At 32.3% G+C, this 17166-nt stretch overlaps 3 protein-coding genes across 4 annotated transcripts in view; 2 read left to right on the top strand and 1 right to left on the bottom strand.

Annotated features, from left to right (window-relative positions):
- Window positions 1–33: 33 nt before the first annotated feature.
- LOC139098126 (protein ILRUN) lies at window positions 34–6862 on the top strand. Of its 2 annotated transcripts, XR_011545147.1 has the most exons (6): window positions 34–321; window positions 385–505; window positions 569–1531; window positions 1717–2402; window positions 2456–2510; window positions 2768–3073. XR_011545147.1 is itself a non-coding variant. In XM_070650250.1 (5 exons), exons 3-5 carry the CDS (start codon window positions 3314–3316, stop codon window positions 6310–6312), a joined length of 876 nt encoding a protein of 291 aa, XP_070506351.1. In that variant the 5' UTR covers window positions 2250–2402; window positions 2456–2510; window positions 2768–3313; the 3' UTR covers window positions 6313–6862. The 2 variants fall into 2 exon arrangements, 1 of the variants encoding a protein (XP_070506351.1); XM_070650250.1 differs by lacking the exons at window positions 34–321; window positions 385–505; window positions 569–1531 and adding exons at window positions 3759–4368; window positions 6232–6862 and having other exon boundaries at window positions 2250–2402; window positions 2768–3498.
- A 1178-nt stretch (window positions 6863–8040) lies between these two features.
- LOC139098493 (odorant receptor 85b-like) lies at window positions 8041–11384 on the top strand. Its single transcript, XM_070650722.1, has 4 exons — window positions 8041–8964; window positions 9022–9122; window positions 9179–9338; window positions 11064–11384. Exons 1-4 carry the CDS (start codon window positions 8041–8043, stop codon window positions 11382–11384), a joined length of 1506 nt encoding a protein of 501 aa, XP_070506823.1.
- Window positions 11385–13542: 2158 nt separating this feature from the next.
- LOC139098446 (uncharacterized) overlaps window positions 13543–17166 on the bottom strand; it is a 107757-nt gene continuing 104133 nt past the window's right edge. Inside the window, exon 8 of the mRNA XM_070650655.1 lies at window positions 13543–17048. Within this exon, the coding sequence (XP_070506756.1) occupies window positions 14895–17048 (2154 nt within the window). The 3' untranslated portion in view covers window positions 13543–14894. The remainder of the gene's footprint in view (window positions 17049–17166) is intronic.

A 17166-nucleotide genomic window follows, 5' to 3' on the forward strand; every position in this document is an offset into this window, starting at 1 on the left:
GAAAAGTGCGCGAGATAAACATCCGGAACTTTCCGGACGATAGGCAAATCCTTAAGTGCTCAAAATTCTCAAGATGATTTTAAATATAGTTCACTGCATACTGAATAATTTTTATATTCCCACCCATCTCCGCTATCAAAATATCATAACGATCATTTGAAATTCAAAAATCGATTTCACAAATAAACGAACAGCTTTGACATTCATTAAATTTAATTCAGTTTTATACGACAATCGTTAATTATGTCAAGCGTAACAGTACTAACTCCTCATGGCCGACGTCAAGTAGTGAAAATAGAGCCTAACAAGACTATATTATGGGTAAATATCTTAAAATTTCAATATGCCGAGTCATCGAATACAATATTTTGCAAATAATTATAGATTTTAGAGAAAGTATGTGAGAAATACACCGAGTTCCAGGCTGAGAATTACAATTTGAAGCATCATAACAAAATTGTGGACTTGAATCAGTTCTTTAGATTCAGTGGATTGCCAAATAACTGTAAAGTCGAAATTAATTTGAATCCTGGATGTTAGTTGCTAATTAAAGTATTATTTCTGGTAGGTACTCTAGAAATGGCAGAAAGTGACAAGAAAAGAGTTGTACAAGATGTCGTAATTTGCCTGCAATTAGAAGACGGAACTCGTTTAAATGCAAATTTTCAGCCTTCAAAGACTTTATTGGAGATAATCACTGAAATGTGTCCCGAAAAGTCATCAAGTGACCAAAGTCCAGTAGTTATCTACATGAGAAATGAAATTCACGGTGATAATTTAAATACGACAACTTTAAAGTCACTCGGTTTGACTTCTGGTGGACGTGCATTATTAAGACTGGTAAATTCAGATCCAGAAAGCTTAAAAGTTCAGGCAAATGTATCAGCACCGCTGCCTCAGAAACCAAAGCTAGAAGAGGATGAGGTGAAGCCAAAACCTAAATCTAGTGGAGAGCCATCAACATCATTTCAGTTACAAAGTGTAAAACAATTAAAGGAAGAAGTCAAAAGGGAAGAAACTCAACCATCAGTAGAGGACATGGATGTTGATGAAGGTTTTAAGGAATCGGAACCTGAAGAAACTCCAGTCAAGCATCTACCAAAGGAGCAAGAAACTCCAAAAGTAGAATCTGTGAAGCCAGTTGAACCACCACAACCAGATCCAGTAATAAATATCTTAGATAGTCGCGGAACAATCATTTTCTCATTAGATTCCATTCAAACATCATCAATCGACTTGCCAGACAGCTTCTTTGAGCTAACAGAATCGGATGTAAGGCTGCTATACAAAGAACTTCGTAATCAAGTAGATAGTGATGAGAATGCTCCATTAATGACATCAGAATTGAGAAAATTAGAAGAAAATAAAAAGATCCTGAATCAGTTAGCAACATACAAGAGCTGTGCCATACGTATTCAGTTGCCAAATCGTTATGTGATACAAACTAAGTTTTCAACAGTCGATACTGTCGGTGCTGTTATGGATTTTGTTAAAACATTTCTTATTAATCCAGATGTGGAATTTTATTTGTGTAAGTAATTCACGCCTGATAAGCTATAAGGTCTTGCAGATCATCTTCAATTATAATCTTAACGAATTTTTATTTTTCAAAAAATAACGGATTCTTGAAATTTAAAAATTTTTAAAATTGAAAAATACGTTAAAAATATATTTTGGAATTTTATGTTAATTAATCAATTTCCATCTCATTTCCAGTCCAAACACCACCAAAAACAATTCTCAACAAATCCTCAACATTAATTGAATCAAATTGCGTTCCTTCAGCATTGCTGCATTTTGGATGCGATGATAAGTCCAAAGAGTTCCTTAAACCTGAATATTATGACAAATTGTCATCCGGATTTGGTGCAACACGTGTCCTGTTGTCATTAAGTGATAATCAAGTTCAAGCAGAAGGCAGCGAACCGTCAACATCGACATCTTCCCATTCGGCACCTAAAAATTTCATGGAATCTAAATCAAGTGCAAAACCTAGTGGAACTGTCCCAAAATGGTTCAAACCTAATAAGTGAAAAGTATTTTTGTATCCTTAATAATCTATATTTCTGTACTCGTCATAGACGATATTGTATTAGTTAAATAAAGTGCTTTAATATTGGAATCGATTAGTAACTGACACTTAAGTTGTTTACATGATAATAATCATGTGCAGGCAGGCAGTGAAACTGCGTCATACTATTATTCCAGGTGTTTTAGGAAGCATGTCTGGTTTCAGACCCAATTTTTTATTTATGGCCAAAATATAGTCAGTTGAAGAAGATATTTTAAGCTGTTCAGTTCCTTAAAAATGACAAAAATAGTTGTGCTGGTTTTTATTGTTTGTTTAGTGGGTTGTGTAAGGACACTTCCGATTGGTGAAACTGAGGACTTAGAAGAGGATGGTGAGAATTTATTTGGAACCAATTGAATGACTATTAATGGTCAAAATATACAGAATTTGACAGATTAATGAGAGAACTTGAGGAAGGTGGATCTGAAAAATTTGAAGAGTAAGTTGAAAACCATACAAATGTTATGAACCTTATAACAGCTTTTGTTTGACTTTTGAAATTGTACGGTTTTCGGACACATAATCGTTAAATTTCAAAATTTACAAATACGTTAAATTTCAAAATTTAGAAAACCGTTAAATTTCAAATCCTAAACCAGCTTGCTTTTAAAATGCATAAATACCACTCTGGTATCTAAAAGCAGTCTTTTTGCCTGCCTTTAAAAGCCCCATTCCTTAAATCATTTTAATCCACAGGAAGTACACAATACCTCCATCAACAACTCAAAGAACAACGACTCATATAATTTTTAATGAAAAGGTCTACGCAAGTGTACGAGAAGCTACAAGTTCTTTTTTCAGAGCTAGCAACTATTTCGATGACTTTGTAATGCAGAAGAAAACTCAAGTGAGGAAATTCTTCGGATATAAAAGTGATGAATTATTTTAACGGCTTTTAAAAATTTAAAACATTTTCATGCAAAAATTCCATCAGAAAATTATTCAATTTATTTATAACAAAAGAACTCAATAAAAATACATTAATTAAGTAATCTAGAATAACACACTTTGTTACTTTCTAATTCATTGTCTAATTAACAATCAAGATCAAAACCCACGTCCCCCTATCATAAAAGGGGTCAGCAGCCACAAATAAAAATAAAAACAGAGCAAATTTCACAAAGTAATTGATCAAAAAATAAAAAGAACTTAATTATAGCTTAAATAATTACAACAATAATTAAATTGTGATTAAAGAAATATCGAGAAGTGTTAAAACATCAAGAATATCGTACATAAAAGATGGACTGCGATGAGGAAGTTAATGACACACAAGTGAAAAGTGATTCAAGCGATATTAATTCATTGTTAAATTCACTCGCATCGTTAAACACAAATGAGAAGGATGACTTGGTTGTGCGTTTTCAGAATATTGCGAATGAGCTCAGTTATACGACAGCAAGATTCTTTTTGGAAATGAATAATTGGTGAGAAATTATGAAATATCTTTAACTGGATCTTTTTACAACTTACAGCACATAACTTTTTGTTTTCTTTGTTTTGCGTAAAAATGACTTTTTTTTACTGCGTCACAAATATTGAATAATTCATGCTGATTGTGATAATTTGAACATCAATAAATAAATAAGAATCAGTCAGCATTGCTAATTTGAGATAATTACTTAAATTCCTTTAAATACAGTTACGGAACTAAAAACAATGTTACATTTTTTTATGTCCATTTTAGGAATCTTCAAGCAGCAGTTGGATGCTATTTCGACTTTTTAGCAAGTTCCAATCAAAATAGTGCAAATGTGCCAATGCCTTCAATGCGTATCGTACGTGAACTGACATGTGGATTAGGCGAATCTGTAACACCAAATACACAATTTCAACAGAGCTGGATGCTCGAGAATAATGGTGATGTTCCATGGCCGCAAGGGTGCTATTTAAAACTTGTATCTGAAATCAATAATGATGGAAAAATGTTTGTTCCACCAATTGCACCGCATGATACACACATAATAACAATTAATCTCGTAAGTCCAGCTGAAGTTGGACAATTTAAGTCACAATTTTGTTTATGTACACCAAATGGTACGACTTTTGGTCCAATTATATGGAGTGTTGTTGATGTGTCAGTTGCTGGAACTTTAGCCTTAACGCAACAATTACAACAACTTCATACGTCATCAGAGTCGCCTAAAATGCAAAATCAACATCAACAACAGCAAACGGGATGGGAAGAAGATGGTTATGGTATGGATACGGGAGGTTCGCAGAGTAATCAATGCACGGCACTTGTGCCGCATTGCAGTAACGGAATCACTAGTGAACCATTTCCAATAGTAAATCAAGTAAGAATTGTTTTTAATTGTTTCTTGTTGTCTTCTTATTTCCTTAAATGTAAATGATCCAGTTATGTGAGTAAATGATGATGAATTGGACGTTTAGTGAGCTTTTATTTTGGGTATTAAAATAAGCAGGTGCATTTATCAAGGTGTACAAATTTGATATTTAAATGAAGTTTATTATGCTCAACCTGAATATGGAATGAATGTTAATATACAAAATTGGATTATGTATGAGTTTATTCATCCTTCCTCTTAAATCAAGCGACAGAGGCATTAGATTTCTTAAAGTGCTAAGATTGAGCACTTAGAATGAACACAGAAAGTCAAGATGATTTGACAGTTTATTTTTGTTTAGGAAGTCTGAATAATACAATTCGTCATTGGATATAATTAAATTAATGTCATATGCATCTTGGATTCTTAAATATTTTTAAGATTGGCTCTTTAATGTGCTTTATTTTGAAACTAATGTGTCGTTCACAGTAAAAATTAAAGTTCAGAATCTGTTAGGCTACTGTCACAGATAACTAGGGTTAAGCTATGCATGCATCATGCAGATAAACAAATGTATGCGCATACAGTATTCGCATACAATGCATACAAATGCATACAAATTTAAATTATTAATTCATTTAAAATCATTTTTTAATCTGTTAAATGAAAAATGGAGGTGAAAATCATATTTTTCAGACTGTCTCATCCTAACTTCAAAAATAGCACGGAAAAATGTGTTAATTAAGGATTGATACAGAACATTCGATCGTAAAATATGAGAATTAACTGAGAAAATTACAGATTTTTCAACTTAATATTAGAAAGTTATGAGAGGTTTGAGTGAAAAATCTTGTATGCAAACAATTGTATGCAAACAATTGTATGCAAACAATGCATATTTATGCGCATATATGCATGTGTATGCGTATGCACGCATATGCGCATACAGTTTTTACGAACCCTACAGATAACCCTAGTTCTACAGTGCAGGTGGATTAGTCTAGGCTCTTCCCATTCAGGGATTGATACTCGATCAGTTTTCGAATGCCAGACACAGATGTGTATTGTGCTTGAGTTAGGTTTAATTTCCTTCCGATCGGCACATGTTCAAATGTTGCCACCACGGCGACTAGGTGGCATTATACTTAGGATTAAGTTTCTTCTAAGTATACCGCCGTGATGGCAAAATTTTAATATGTGCCGATCGGACCTGTTTCTTGCATGATAGTTCGAATTTGAGTAGACTTCGAGCTTTGTTTACTATTCAAATGACTTCACACTTTGTATTTGACCTTATGTCATAATAGTCATATGATGACAAGCTAAGAGTATAGACAGACTACAAAATTATAAAATTCATGAAATCTTTTGTTCTTTTCATCCAAATTTGCCGTTAATTTCGGATGACATAAGCACAAAAGTGAAGTTAACGACCTCTGTGTTAATGATCTCAAAATTTACTTTAAGAACCAGAATCTAAAATCCAAAAATGATGATTTTCTGGGAAATTGTGACTTCTATTTGCAAATAAGTAGCAGCGGTCTGTGACATTTGACTTTAAGACTTATTCGCAATTTAAATGCTGTTTTTATAGAATTCATAATTAGGCTATAGTGCCATATTCAAAGCGATGAATAAGGCTACTTCAAAGCTATCATAATCTGATAATGTCGATAATCCATATTCAAATAGAATCTACACTTTATAGTCTATAGTCTATAATATCAAAATCTAATGTTTATAGTCCATAAAAGTCATGTCATTCATATAGTCATTAAATATTTAATCAATTGACATATTAAACTAGTTTTTAATACTTTTATGATCTAATTTAAATATATTAAATATCCATACTTGATTCCATCATTGCAGAATCAACTGCCAGCACCCCAAAACTCTCCCAATACCCACGATGAGGAGATGTACGAGAAGATCAACAGTCATAACTTGTAGACTCGAGTTATTATCATTTAATTAAACTGTTAATGTTAATTAAAGCAACGCTGTAAATCATTGAATATAAGGAACAAAAAATCAATTGAATTAGCGATAAAAGCGGCAAAAAAAATCATCGATTTAAATCAAATTTGACTCAGTAAATGCAATTTTTGTTAAATTGTATTTTATTGTTTTTTTATTGCGAATTGTTGAAGATGTTTCGTGATTTTTTTTACATATACATATATTGTGGATTAATATGTCATTTAAAGATCGTAACATTTTAAGATTTAATAATTTTTTTTTCATCATTTTTACTCGTATAGACGATCCTTATTTGTAATTTAATTTAATTTCTTTTCTTTTTTGTCAATAATGAAGATTCTTTTTTGTAGTACTTTGAGTTCTTGTTTCCACATTAAATGCAGCTATGAAGTTATAAATTTGTAAAAAAAGAGGAAAAACAATAATTTGCATTCGATAGGAAAAAAACATTAAGAAGTAAGAGAAAAAAATATTAAAAAAATAAAAAAATGAGTTATTATCGATCATTAAGTTGATGAAATGGATGGGATTTATTAATTGATTGTTACAGGTCAAGTCAGCTGCTAATTATAGTTTAGTTCGACTCTGATGACATTTTCTGCTGGATGACGCTGTCAATCTACTGGAAGAATTCATAAACTATTTAATCACCATAATTGATCATGCACCAAAAAGCAGCAATAAAAATCGTAGTAGTTAGAATGACGGCCTAACTAGTCAAATGACATATGCTCTATTTCAGAGAAAATCTAGTCGGATTCTGGTGCATTTTTGCTGTTTCTAGATACATCACCTCGGTTTGTTTATTCGCGACACACAAATTGTGGCTAAGTACATTGCATTGATATACCCTGGGTCAGAAAATTGTTCAAAATTAGAATAGAATGGAATGAATCGTTGGGTTTGCTTATAACAAATTAACACTGCGATCATCGATCTGTTGTACTATCCCCTTGTTTCTAGTTTAAAATTATTATGTTCTTGATGGACATAACTGACTTGGAATTGGTAATTGGCAAGCGGTAGCCAGCGATAGAGCCAGCTTCAGGAGCCGACTGAGGGAGGTAATCGATCACTCTTGATCTGTATGGGCATCGAAGTAAGTAAGTATGTGCTTGATGATTCCGACGACATCCGAGTTGGAAAAGAGCAAAACTTCATTTATGACAAGTTATCAAATATAACAAATTGTTATCGGTACATTGTCAAGCAGCTACCAACGATAGAGCCAGCTTCAGATGCAAACTAAGGAAGGCCATAGATCACAATTGATCTTTACCGCCAGCGAAAGAAATATGTACCATATAAAAAGAATATCATCTGGATGTGTCATCGCATCAAAAATCAACAAATTTTTATCAAAAATCTAAATATAGGACAAGAAAAGGTGCTGCTTGATCTCTTCAAATGTATCATACTCTACATTATAACATTGAAATACAGAAACAAGATCAATTTATTATGCAGTGGTCTACACTGTCTTAGTATAAAATTACGATATGCACCATAAATGACAATGCAAGAATTAATTGACTCTAATTGCTACCTTACGCCTTTGAAGGGAAGTAGGATTTTTAAAAATGCATAGAATATCCTTCGTATTGAAGACTCCTTTCTGAAGTTGTCACAAGAAATGAACATATCCTTCCCTTCAGTACTGAACAGAACTTCAAAGTAACAGTCAGTAAATCCAAAAGGATGCAAAACGCCATCGAAAGACTTGAAAACATCTTAAAACGCAAATTAGGAAGGAACAAATCAACTCTCACGTACATTAAGTTTCAAGACTTCTTGTGCTATGAGGAATCAGCAAGAATATTGGGTTTCTCATTTTTGAGACGTCCTGGATCATTGCCAGCTAAATGGATGAAATTGAATAACATTTTATTTCATCTTATGTTGATGGCCTACATGACCTTAGAGTCAATTTCGTTCGTCTTATCAGCCAAAAAGAAGCTGATGTACATTATGATCGAGAATGTGCTACTTTGTGGATTGCAGTCGATTGCTTTGTTCAAAATGCATGTTGTACTGGCTTATAAACGGAAGACGATTGCTGAAGTCCTAGAGAAGCTTGACGAGCATTTTCCACATTCTGGAGTCGACCAGATGAATTTTAAGCTCCATAAATATCTGCGGACCTTGAAGATCTTTAAAGTCTTGTATTATACGACATTTACTATTATTGATTTGAGCTTGAGCTTAATGCCTATTTTTCATAAGATCTATGGAACAATCTATTCAATTGCTATCGAATGGGAGCTGATAGTGACTTTGGAGTTACCATTTGATCAACAGCAGTCAATCATATACGGAACGATGTATTCGATTGAAATTTGGTTAGTAATATTCTGTGCATTTTATGTCATCAGCACCGATATGCTATTTGCATGCTTAATTCAAATTCTTGCTTTGGAGTTTGACATTCTTGGGCAAATTATGAGTAAAATTGACGTAGCTGAAGGTGAAGAAAAAGCTATTAAGGAATTCAAGAGGCTAATCGATATCCATCAACAACTGATTGAAGTCTCAGAAAAATTGGATGATACTTTTGCACCATTGCAGCTTATCAATGCTTTTGGATCAATCACGGCACTGTGCACTGCTAGCTTTCTAGCTGTGGTAAGTCCTGAACAACATCTTTAGTTGATTTAATAATAATTTCACTATTATATCCAGTCTGGAATCAGTGACTACTTCATCGCGAAATATTTCATGTTTCCTATATGCTGTTCATTGCAAATTTTCACTCAGTGCTATTTTGCTCAGCGATTGATTGAGTAAGTAGAGCTTAACTTCATAAAACTAGATTTAAAAACACATTTTATTGACTTAGCTCATCAGAATCAGTTTCTGAAGCAGCATACAGCATTGAATGGTATTCATGCAGTGTGAAATTCCGACGACTTGTCCTTCAAGTCATGATGCGAGCTCAAAAGGCTCAAACAATAACAGCATTTAAATTCTTTGATATGTCGTTGGAAATCTTTAAATGGGTAAGGTCTTCAAGATTTGAGGATTTTGAGTGGGAGATTACATAATTTTGATCTTCTACAGATCGTCAACACATCGTATTCATATTATTCAGTCTTACAAGCAACTTACAATTTTTAAATGGATGGGTAAAGAATGTTGCGGCAGTTTTGGATGCATTTTATTGTTTTATGTTATTATTCATTTCTATGTTGATCGTGTAGTTTTATAAAGAAAGCCTTAACCCTAACAGACAAAGAGCATGCTTTAATAGCTTAGAAAGACCACTCCTATTACTAAAAACGGTATTTATTAAAGAATGAAAGTGCGCTAGAAATCTGCACCCAGTAGACCTGTAGATTTATGTCTATCTAAAACACATAGCAATTTGTCCTAAATATTGAATATCGCACTCTCCTAGTAGTCTAAAATGCACCAAAGTTAATGTAACGATGCTTCAAATAAAGAAATCATGTCGATGTTCAACAATGTGGCAATTGAGTTATTAAAAATAATTAATTCAACAATACAGCACATGTCAATTCAAATTGGTAATAATATCGCATGAAAAATTGACATAATTGTGATTGATGGTTGCACGTAAATCGAGTGACTTAATGCAGGGAAACATACTGCAATTTGAATTTAAAAGTGTATTTTTCAAAACACTTTGAAGTATTTAAAGGCTCAGAGTGACTTACTTTGATGTTACTTGAGTTAAAGAAGGAATGAAAATTCAGAAAATAGTAATTAATTCATGCTTAATTAAGGATAGATGCACAGATATGTTTTATAAAAGATGAATTGGTAGACTCTAGCCATGGCAACATGCCTAGTCTTGGTCATTTTGTTGTCTATTGTCAACAATCGGCCAACCCACACCCAATCTCGTCAGAAAACATTTACTCCATGTGATCCAATAACCACTGGCTACCTCTCTGACCATCACTACCCTTTAGACACATCCCACGTCTAACCTTTTAGACCTCATTAATATCACAATAACCTACATTTAATCCTAAAAACTTTGTGAAAACCCATAAGATACAATCTGTCAAATATTGCTTTATAGCACACATCTCATGATCCTTATCATGCAAATATGCACATTATTACATAAGTACATCATGCTACAATAATCTGGAAGGTTTAGCATGTCACTAACTTGTTGTGTGAGAATTGATTTCACTTTGGCACAATTGTAGTAAAAATTAAGCAAATTAATAATTTCTGTTTTTCATTTTTCCCTATCATAAATCGACAGTAATTATGAAATTGTTAATATACACGTGAATGTATAGGTCATGTTCGTGAGGGATGGATTTTATTGGATAGAATGGGAAGTTGAAAGACTTGTGGATATTTGAAGTAGTTTGAAAAATTCATGTCAGATTAGGTTATGCTGGTCACCTTGCAAATTTTATTGAATTTAGCAAGACTTAACACGATAATGTCAAATAAACACTTAAAATTTACGATGAAATTGTCCCAATAAACACTGTGTGCATGACACACGAGTACGACCCAGCTGCATACATGATAATTGCATGTTGATCAAAAGGATAATAAGATAATGTGTCAGGCGAACGTTTTAACTTATATTTAATAAAGTTTTTTTTATTGTCAACGTAGTCGTTACTTACACGTCAGTCTGATTAAAGTCATAAACAATGGAAATTATAAGCAAAATTTTAACTTATTTTTTAATTTTTTTGACATTTTGTAATCAAAGTAATAAATTTAATAAGTTAGAAATTATGAGTCTGATGGATTCAGTTCCTAAGGAATATTACATAACAAATAAGCACTCAAAGTTCAATTATAATTTTAATCGTCCAAAATTTATTCATTTAACGCCGGATGGATTAACGCCAGAAGCTGTTGACGAGATTAGAAGCTCTAAATTTGGTGTTGTGATTCAATATAGTCATGAATTTGAGAATGAGGATGAAGAAACTCAAATGGAATTTGGATATCGAGATTCATGTCCTGTTAACAAATGTATAAATGAATCTCCTGATTATAATACAATTGGAAGTCTTTTGAAAGAGTTTTATGATAATCTTTAGATTAATCCTGAGATTATTTAAGATGACAATAATTTTGAGGAAATTGGAATTGATGTATTTTTGGATGTTGATTATTTTTGTGAACTGCAAGAAGATTAAGTTAATGTTTATAGTCTTCACGGGGTCAAAGCAATTCATCGTATTACCATTAATACGGAGACGTATGAGATTAAAAAGTCATCTGTTTTGAATATATTGACTTATTTACAACTCCTAAATATGATTTTTATTAAAAATCTACGTTTATTCAAGAAATTATACTGAGAAACCCTCAAGTGCCGATTCGAATATGAATTCAAATCGTTATTTAGTTAGATCAGTGTTATCCGAACTGCAAACTACTGTGTCGTCGCAAACTGTGTACCGCAAACTACTGTGTCGCCAAATATTTTTGGAAATGTCATGAATCATATACCGTGTGCGGTTATAGTGGCTTACCAGCGATAGTTCGAAGAGGATATCAGTGGATTCTTATCATAGATGGGAAAGAAATACTAATTATCCGTACAGGTTGTAATCCGTACTCTATTGAAAAGTAATTTTGCATAGTCTAGGCTTGTCACCATTGCGTGTCGTGGCGAACAAAAGTTTGAACAACACTGAATTAGATAATCTGTTGCTAACAAGAATGATAATTTGTTGTCAGCTAGAATGATAGTGTTCGATGCTCAAGATATAATGACAATTTGTTCTCGAGATGAAATCGAGATTGAGATGTCCCAGGAATTTCTAAAAGTCAAGAATGTCAACACAGTTAGCAATTTATTAACAATTCTCATCTTACATTGTTATACATTTTAACTCATTGTACATTTGTTCTAACATAGAATTAAATGCTTTATGTGACGTTTCTATAGTGAGAAATATAATTTCATAAAGTCATTGCACTTAATTGTTGACTTCTTACTAATTATTTTTTCGTAATAATAAGATTTGCTTTATATTTTGTTACCGTAATTAAATGTCGTGTAGTAAATGTTGAGTAAATGTTAAGTGGCATGAATAAAGTATAAAGAATTTGACGTTGAACTTAGTGAATCTGTAAGTTTAAGAAATCTATATTTAACGTAAGGATTGAGAATTTAATGGAAATTTATCAAATTTCAGAGCAGTTTAGAGCTGCCCAGACGTTGTCATTTATGATCTCTCAGATTTCATTGCTAAATCCTAATGGTTTACAAATTTTATTGGAATTCCAATTAATCATTTGATGCAATTCTGCCTACAAGCTTCAATTAAAAGTTGACGGCCACGTTTCTAGAAAATTTGATTCAAATTCCTTCAATTTGAGGAAAATGTATGAAAATATTCAACCTAACCTCAAACTTTGACACGAAGATGTCGCTAGAATCTCAAAAGCTTGTCGCGTTCAAATGAAAACATTTTATTATTCGTTAAATTTTCATGTGCCAACTGTTGCATATACACGTAAATGATTAGTATTCGACCCATTCGCAGTTCATTGTTGAACTTTTCTCATTCCTCACAAAAAAAGAGTCACTTCTTCTTCCTCGCAAGAAATTTTTTCAGCATTTGCTGTAGTAACGATGATTCAAGATTTTTTTGAACAGCTGACACACATAAATATGCAATTTTGATTCCAAAAATGTTGATGTTTTATTTACTATAGAAATATTTACTGCTGTAATTCCAATTAATGCTTTGAGTTAATCTCATTTAATTAATAATTAAAAAGTTGAAATACTAACATAGTCAGTGGTTTATAAACAAGTAAAGTCAAATAAAAATTTATATAATTAAAACTACCCATCCATTAACTTTGTAATTTTTTGCAGTGGCAATTTTACGGAGAAGAATGTAGTCATTGTGGTATCAAAATCAGGATTGTAAATTTTTGCGGCGAGGGAAAAATTAAATTTCTGGTTCTTTTGAATTGATTAATATATAATTAAATTAATATTTCAAACGAAACAGGATTGTTTATTGACTTAATTTTATATAACTTTTGCCATGTTTTTAAACAGAAATATGATAGTAGAGCCGCGCAATGATGGTAAATGAGGGTAAAAATTACAAAAAACTTTTCGAGGTGGGTGAAAAATTCATTGAAAATATTTCAAATATTAAATAACCGTTAAAAACATAATTTGAATTCTAACCTGAAATAATTTGAATTTTTAAATAAAAACACATTCAATTTTACTTTTTATTACATTTTATTTCATCCAAAAAGCTCTTTTCCTACATCTGAATTTTTTTGACAATTTTTTACATAATTTTTCATCAAATTTTATGTATATTGGGGATTGATATTACTTAATTTCTTCAAAATTCATTTTTTGTTAGAATTTTTAGTCTAAAATATTCATTTTTTTATGATATAAATTGACTACACAATCTATGTTTCTGTTCAATTTTAATTGATATTCACTAAAACACAAATAAGATCTATTTCTCTGGTTTCGTGGATTTTATTTAATGGTGAGTAGAATTAGGCCTGTTTTTATTGTGAGAAGGGGATTTTTTTCTATATTTTTTAACTTTCCTATCTTATCTTTGTTCTAGTTCCAAAATCATGTAAAATAATATGACAATGCGGAAATGGAAGAGAGTGAGACGGGAGAGGGAGGAAACTTACACAAAACAAAAGAATGTAAGTGCGAAATTTTTTCTTATATGAAATTGATATGAATTATTAATGAACATCAACTTATACATAAATTATTTCCTGTTTGAATCATTCCTTATGTAAAAATTCATTCTTAGAATTATCGTAACATAAACTCATTTATATAGAAAAGAAGAGATTTTTTCAGACGATGATTCTTAGTAGGAGGAATTTGCTGACTTATGGCAATTCTCTTGAAAACTTATTGTAGAATTGTTGGCATTTCATGGGAATTTGTCGAAAGTTTATCCAAAAATGACAAGCTTCAAAACTTTTTTTTGCATTTAGTCGGAAAAATTTCATCAAATTCGCAAAAAATGGCAACGTTTCATAAATTAACCTTGCTTATGACTGCAAATTCCATCTGCCAAGAAGCTTTTTTGATCATTTTTTTCAATTAAATTATATTCCAAAATTTAAAAATTATTAACGAACTAGTATTAAAATATTTTATATCCATGATGTTAAATTAATTCTCTCAATTACTATAAAAATAAATATACAAAAATGTTGTTGAATCAGTTGACAAAAAAGATTTAAAAAATTGTTAAAAATAATATTTTTTTGATTCTGTATTCATTAAATGTTATTTTCTTTTAAAAATTGGTAAATCGTCTAAAAAACGGCTATATGATAGTTTTATGACTTCGTTTACCCGGCTAATGTAGCTTTACAAATAATTTTCAATCAGATAAACAAAATCTTAGATCAAAATTTACAATCTTAATGTTTTTAGACGACTTTACTATTTCTAACGGTTAAATGAAATTTAAATTGTCTAACTTTTATTTAAAAACATAACTTAACATTTCATTTCAACCGTTCCTATACAATTACAATTTTTCTTCATCTATATATCCACTAATTAAAAGTTTGTGAGCTTAGAGCTTCTTCTCCCAGATAATAATGTGTCCTTCGGTTGAATATTGTGATTTAGGCATCGTTACTGAATTTGATCTAAGATGGAAAGACTGTTGTCGTGCTTCACCATTTGAGCCATTAGAATGATTTGAATTTGAACTACCACTTGATCCAATTGGTGAATTATGCCATATATGTCTCCAATTAACATATCCTCGACCACCATTCAACATCAATACCGTTCGACGACCATCAACCAATTGTTGATGATGATTACCCTTCAAATTCTTCCTTTTTGTCGTCTTCATTGTCGCAGTCGAGAACTGTGATGTATTTGGCACAATAGTCTCTTTGTTATTATCAACTTCATCCACTTTAGTTGGTGTTGATGTTGCTTGAGCTGGATGATGCTCACATTCATTGATATTCACCAATTCAGAGCCATTAAACTTTTGACTAGCACTTGCATTTGAACTATTTCGTGAGACACTACGATACTTGACGCCCATGCTCTCTTCACTGCCACTTGATGAGAATAAGCTACTTGAGCGTGAATCGACAGACCAATTTGACAAATCTAAAGAGCGTGGACGACCAGTCTTCATTTTAAGACGACGATCAAGCGTGCTGACTTTTGATGGAATTGCAGCCAGATCTGGATCGGAACTGCCACGTCTTAGACTCTCATATGCCTGCTCATGTAAACTCAATGCTGTTATCGGTGTAAGTGTCATTTGACCATCAAAGTCTTCCTTTACAAATAATAAATCACTATATAATCCATAGACATCACATCCGCTATCAGATCCATTTGCCGATGAGCCGGAGCTTGATGAACTTCTCATGGAATTTGAGCCATTAAGGAATGAACCGATTCCACTAAAGCCTCGAGGCAATGTTTTTGAAATGCGAGATAAGTCACTTTCGCGTATATTTGATTTACGCCTCAATACAATTGGACTTTGTAATTTAAATTTAGACGGTGACGGACTGATATCTAATGATCTCTGCTTCTCCAATTTAGAAATGTCTTCTTTATCAACATGACCATTTTTAAGCGGTTGTATTTGCTGATGTTGGGGTTCATTATGATTATGATTCGTCTCATTATGATGATTCATCTCATTATCATGATTTGCTTCAAGTTTTGCAGCCGTTATAGCTTTTAATGGCAGACCCGACGTTGTCGTTTGCATTGCAGTTTTTGTTATCAGCGGAAGGAAGAATGTCACTGGACCCAAATGTGCATGATAAGAAATGTTGATATTACCCGATATAATTGGAAGACCTTCAAGTCGGGGTAATGGAACAGTGAGTGTAAAGCCGACATTTGTTCCCACCCATAGAAGACCTTTGCATGCCATCAATGCTGTCACGTATACTGTTGATAATGAGTTATTTGATGGAGTTTCACTTTTGGATGTAACACGCAAAATATTATGGGCAATGTTGATGTCTTGCAAATGCTTAAATGTCTCAATGTGATACAGGCAAATAACACTTGAATTTTTTAATGATATCCATAAGCCAACTCCTGCATGAGCCATTAAGTTCACATCATTATTTGACTGCTGAATTTCAAAATTCTTTTGTATATCGCCGGTGCTTCCATTTAATACATATATTCTTTTGCCACATGCAACGTATACATGCGAATTAATCGACAGCATACTCGTTATAGTCTTGTGCTCATCCAATTTTATGATATGATATTGCTTCAAATTCCATATATCGCTATGATCTTCTTTATGATACATGAGAATATCACCATTACTGAGTGCTATAAATGTTTTGTCGCATGTCACGTGATATAGAATTTGTGTGGGAACATCGGGAACATTTACTTGTGCTATTTGTTTTTCCTGTTCTGGATTATTGCCAGCATACATAACAATTTTCTTATTTGACGTTCCTAACCATACACAATCGATTTCACCTTCCGTTCCATCCATACGTCCACGAACATAATCCATTGCGGTAATCACAGTATCATTGAGACTAAATGATGTCACATCCTTTATCATAGCTTGTGAATGATTTGGTTGATGCATAAGTATTGTGATATGTGAACTTGATCCATCAACTGAACATACCCATAGGTAGTAGCGATTTTTCGTTGCTCTCTTTTGAAATTTAAGTTCCGGACTCATTGCGTAATAACATCCGCAGCGTACCTAAATGATTGTAGACGAAAAGGAAGAGAAAATTATTATTTAATTCAAGATAATATAAAAAATATTTTGAGATTTTTGGGTCAGTTGAGATAAAGAGTTAGAAAATTTTTGTTTTGGA

This window comes from Chironomus tepperi, unplaced genomic scaffold (assembly GCF_022539635.2).
Source record: "Chironomus tepperi strain 1889 unplaced genomic scaffold, CSIRO-AGI_Ctep_v1 contig_445, whole genome shotgun sequence".
NCBI lineage: Eukaryota > Metazoa > Arthropoda > Insecta > Diptera > Chironomidae > Chironomus > Chironomus tepperi.

Coding starts and splice junctions, on each gene's coding strand:
- LOC139098493 (XM_070650722.1), top strand. CDS start 8,041: ATGCAAAACGCCATCGAAAGACTTGAAAACATCTTAAAACGCAAATTA. Junction 8,965..9,021: donor CTGCTAGCTTTCTAGCTGTG/GTAAGTCCTGAA, acceptor TATTATATCCAG/TCTGGAATCAGTGACTACTT. Junction 9,339..11,063: donor CGTTGGAAATCTTTAAATGG/GTAAGGTCTTCA, acceptor AAATTTAATAAG/TTAGAAATTATGAGTCTGAT.
- LOC139098126 (XM_070650250.1), top strand. CDS start 3,314: ATGGACTGCGATGAGGAAGTTAATGACACACAAGTGAAAAGTGATTCA. Junction 3,499..3,758: donor TTTTTGGAAATGAATAATTG/GTGAGAAATTAT, acceptor TGTCCATTTTAG/GAATCTTCAAGCAGCAGTTG. Junction 4,369..6,231: donor CATTTCCAATAGTAAATCAA/GTAAGAATTGTT, acceptor CCATCATTGCAG/AATCAACTGCCAGCACCCCA.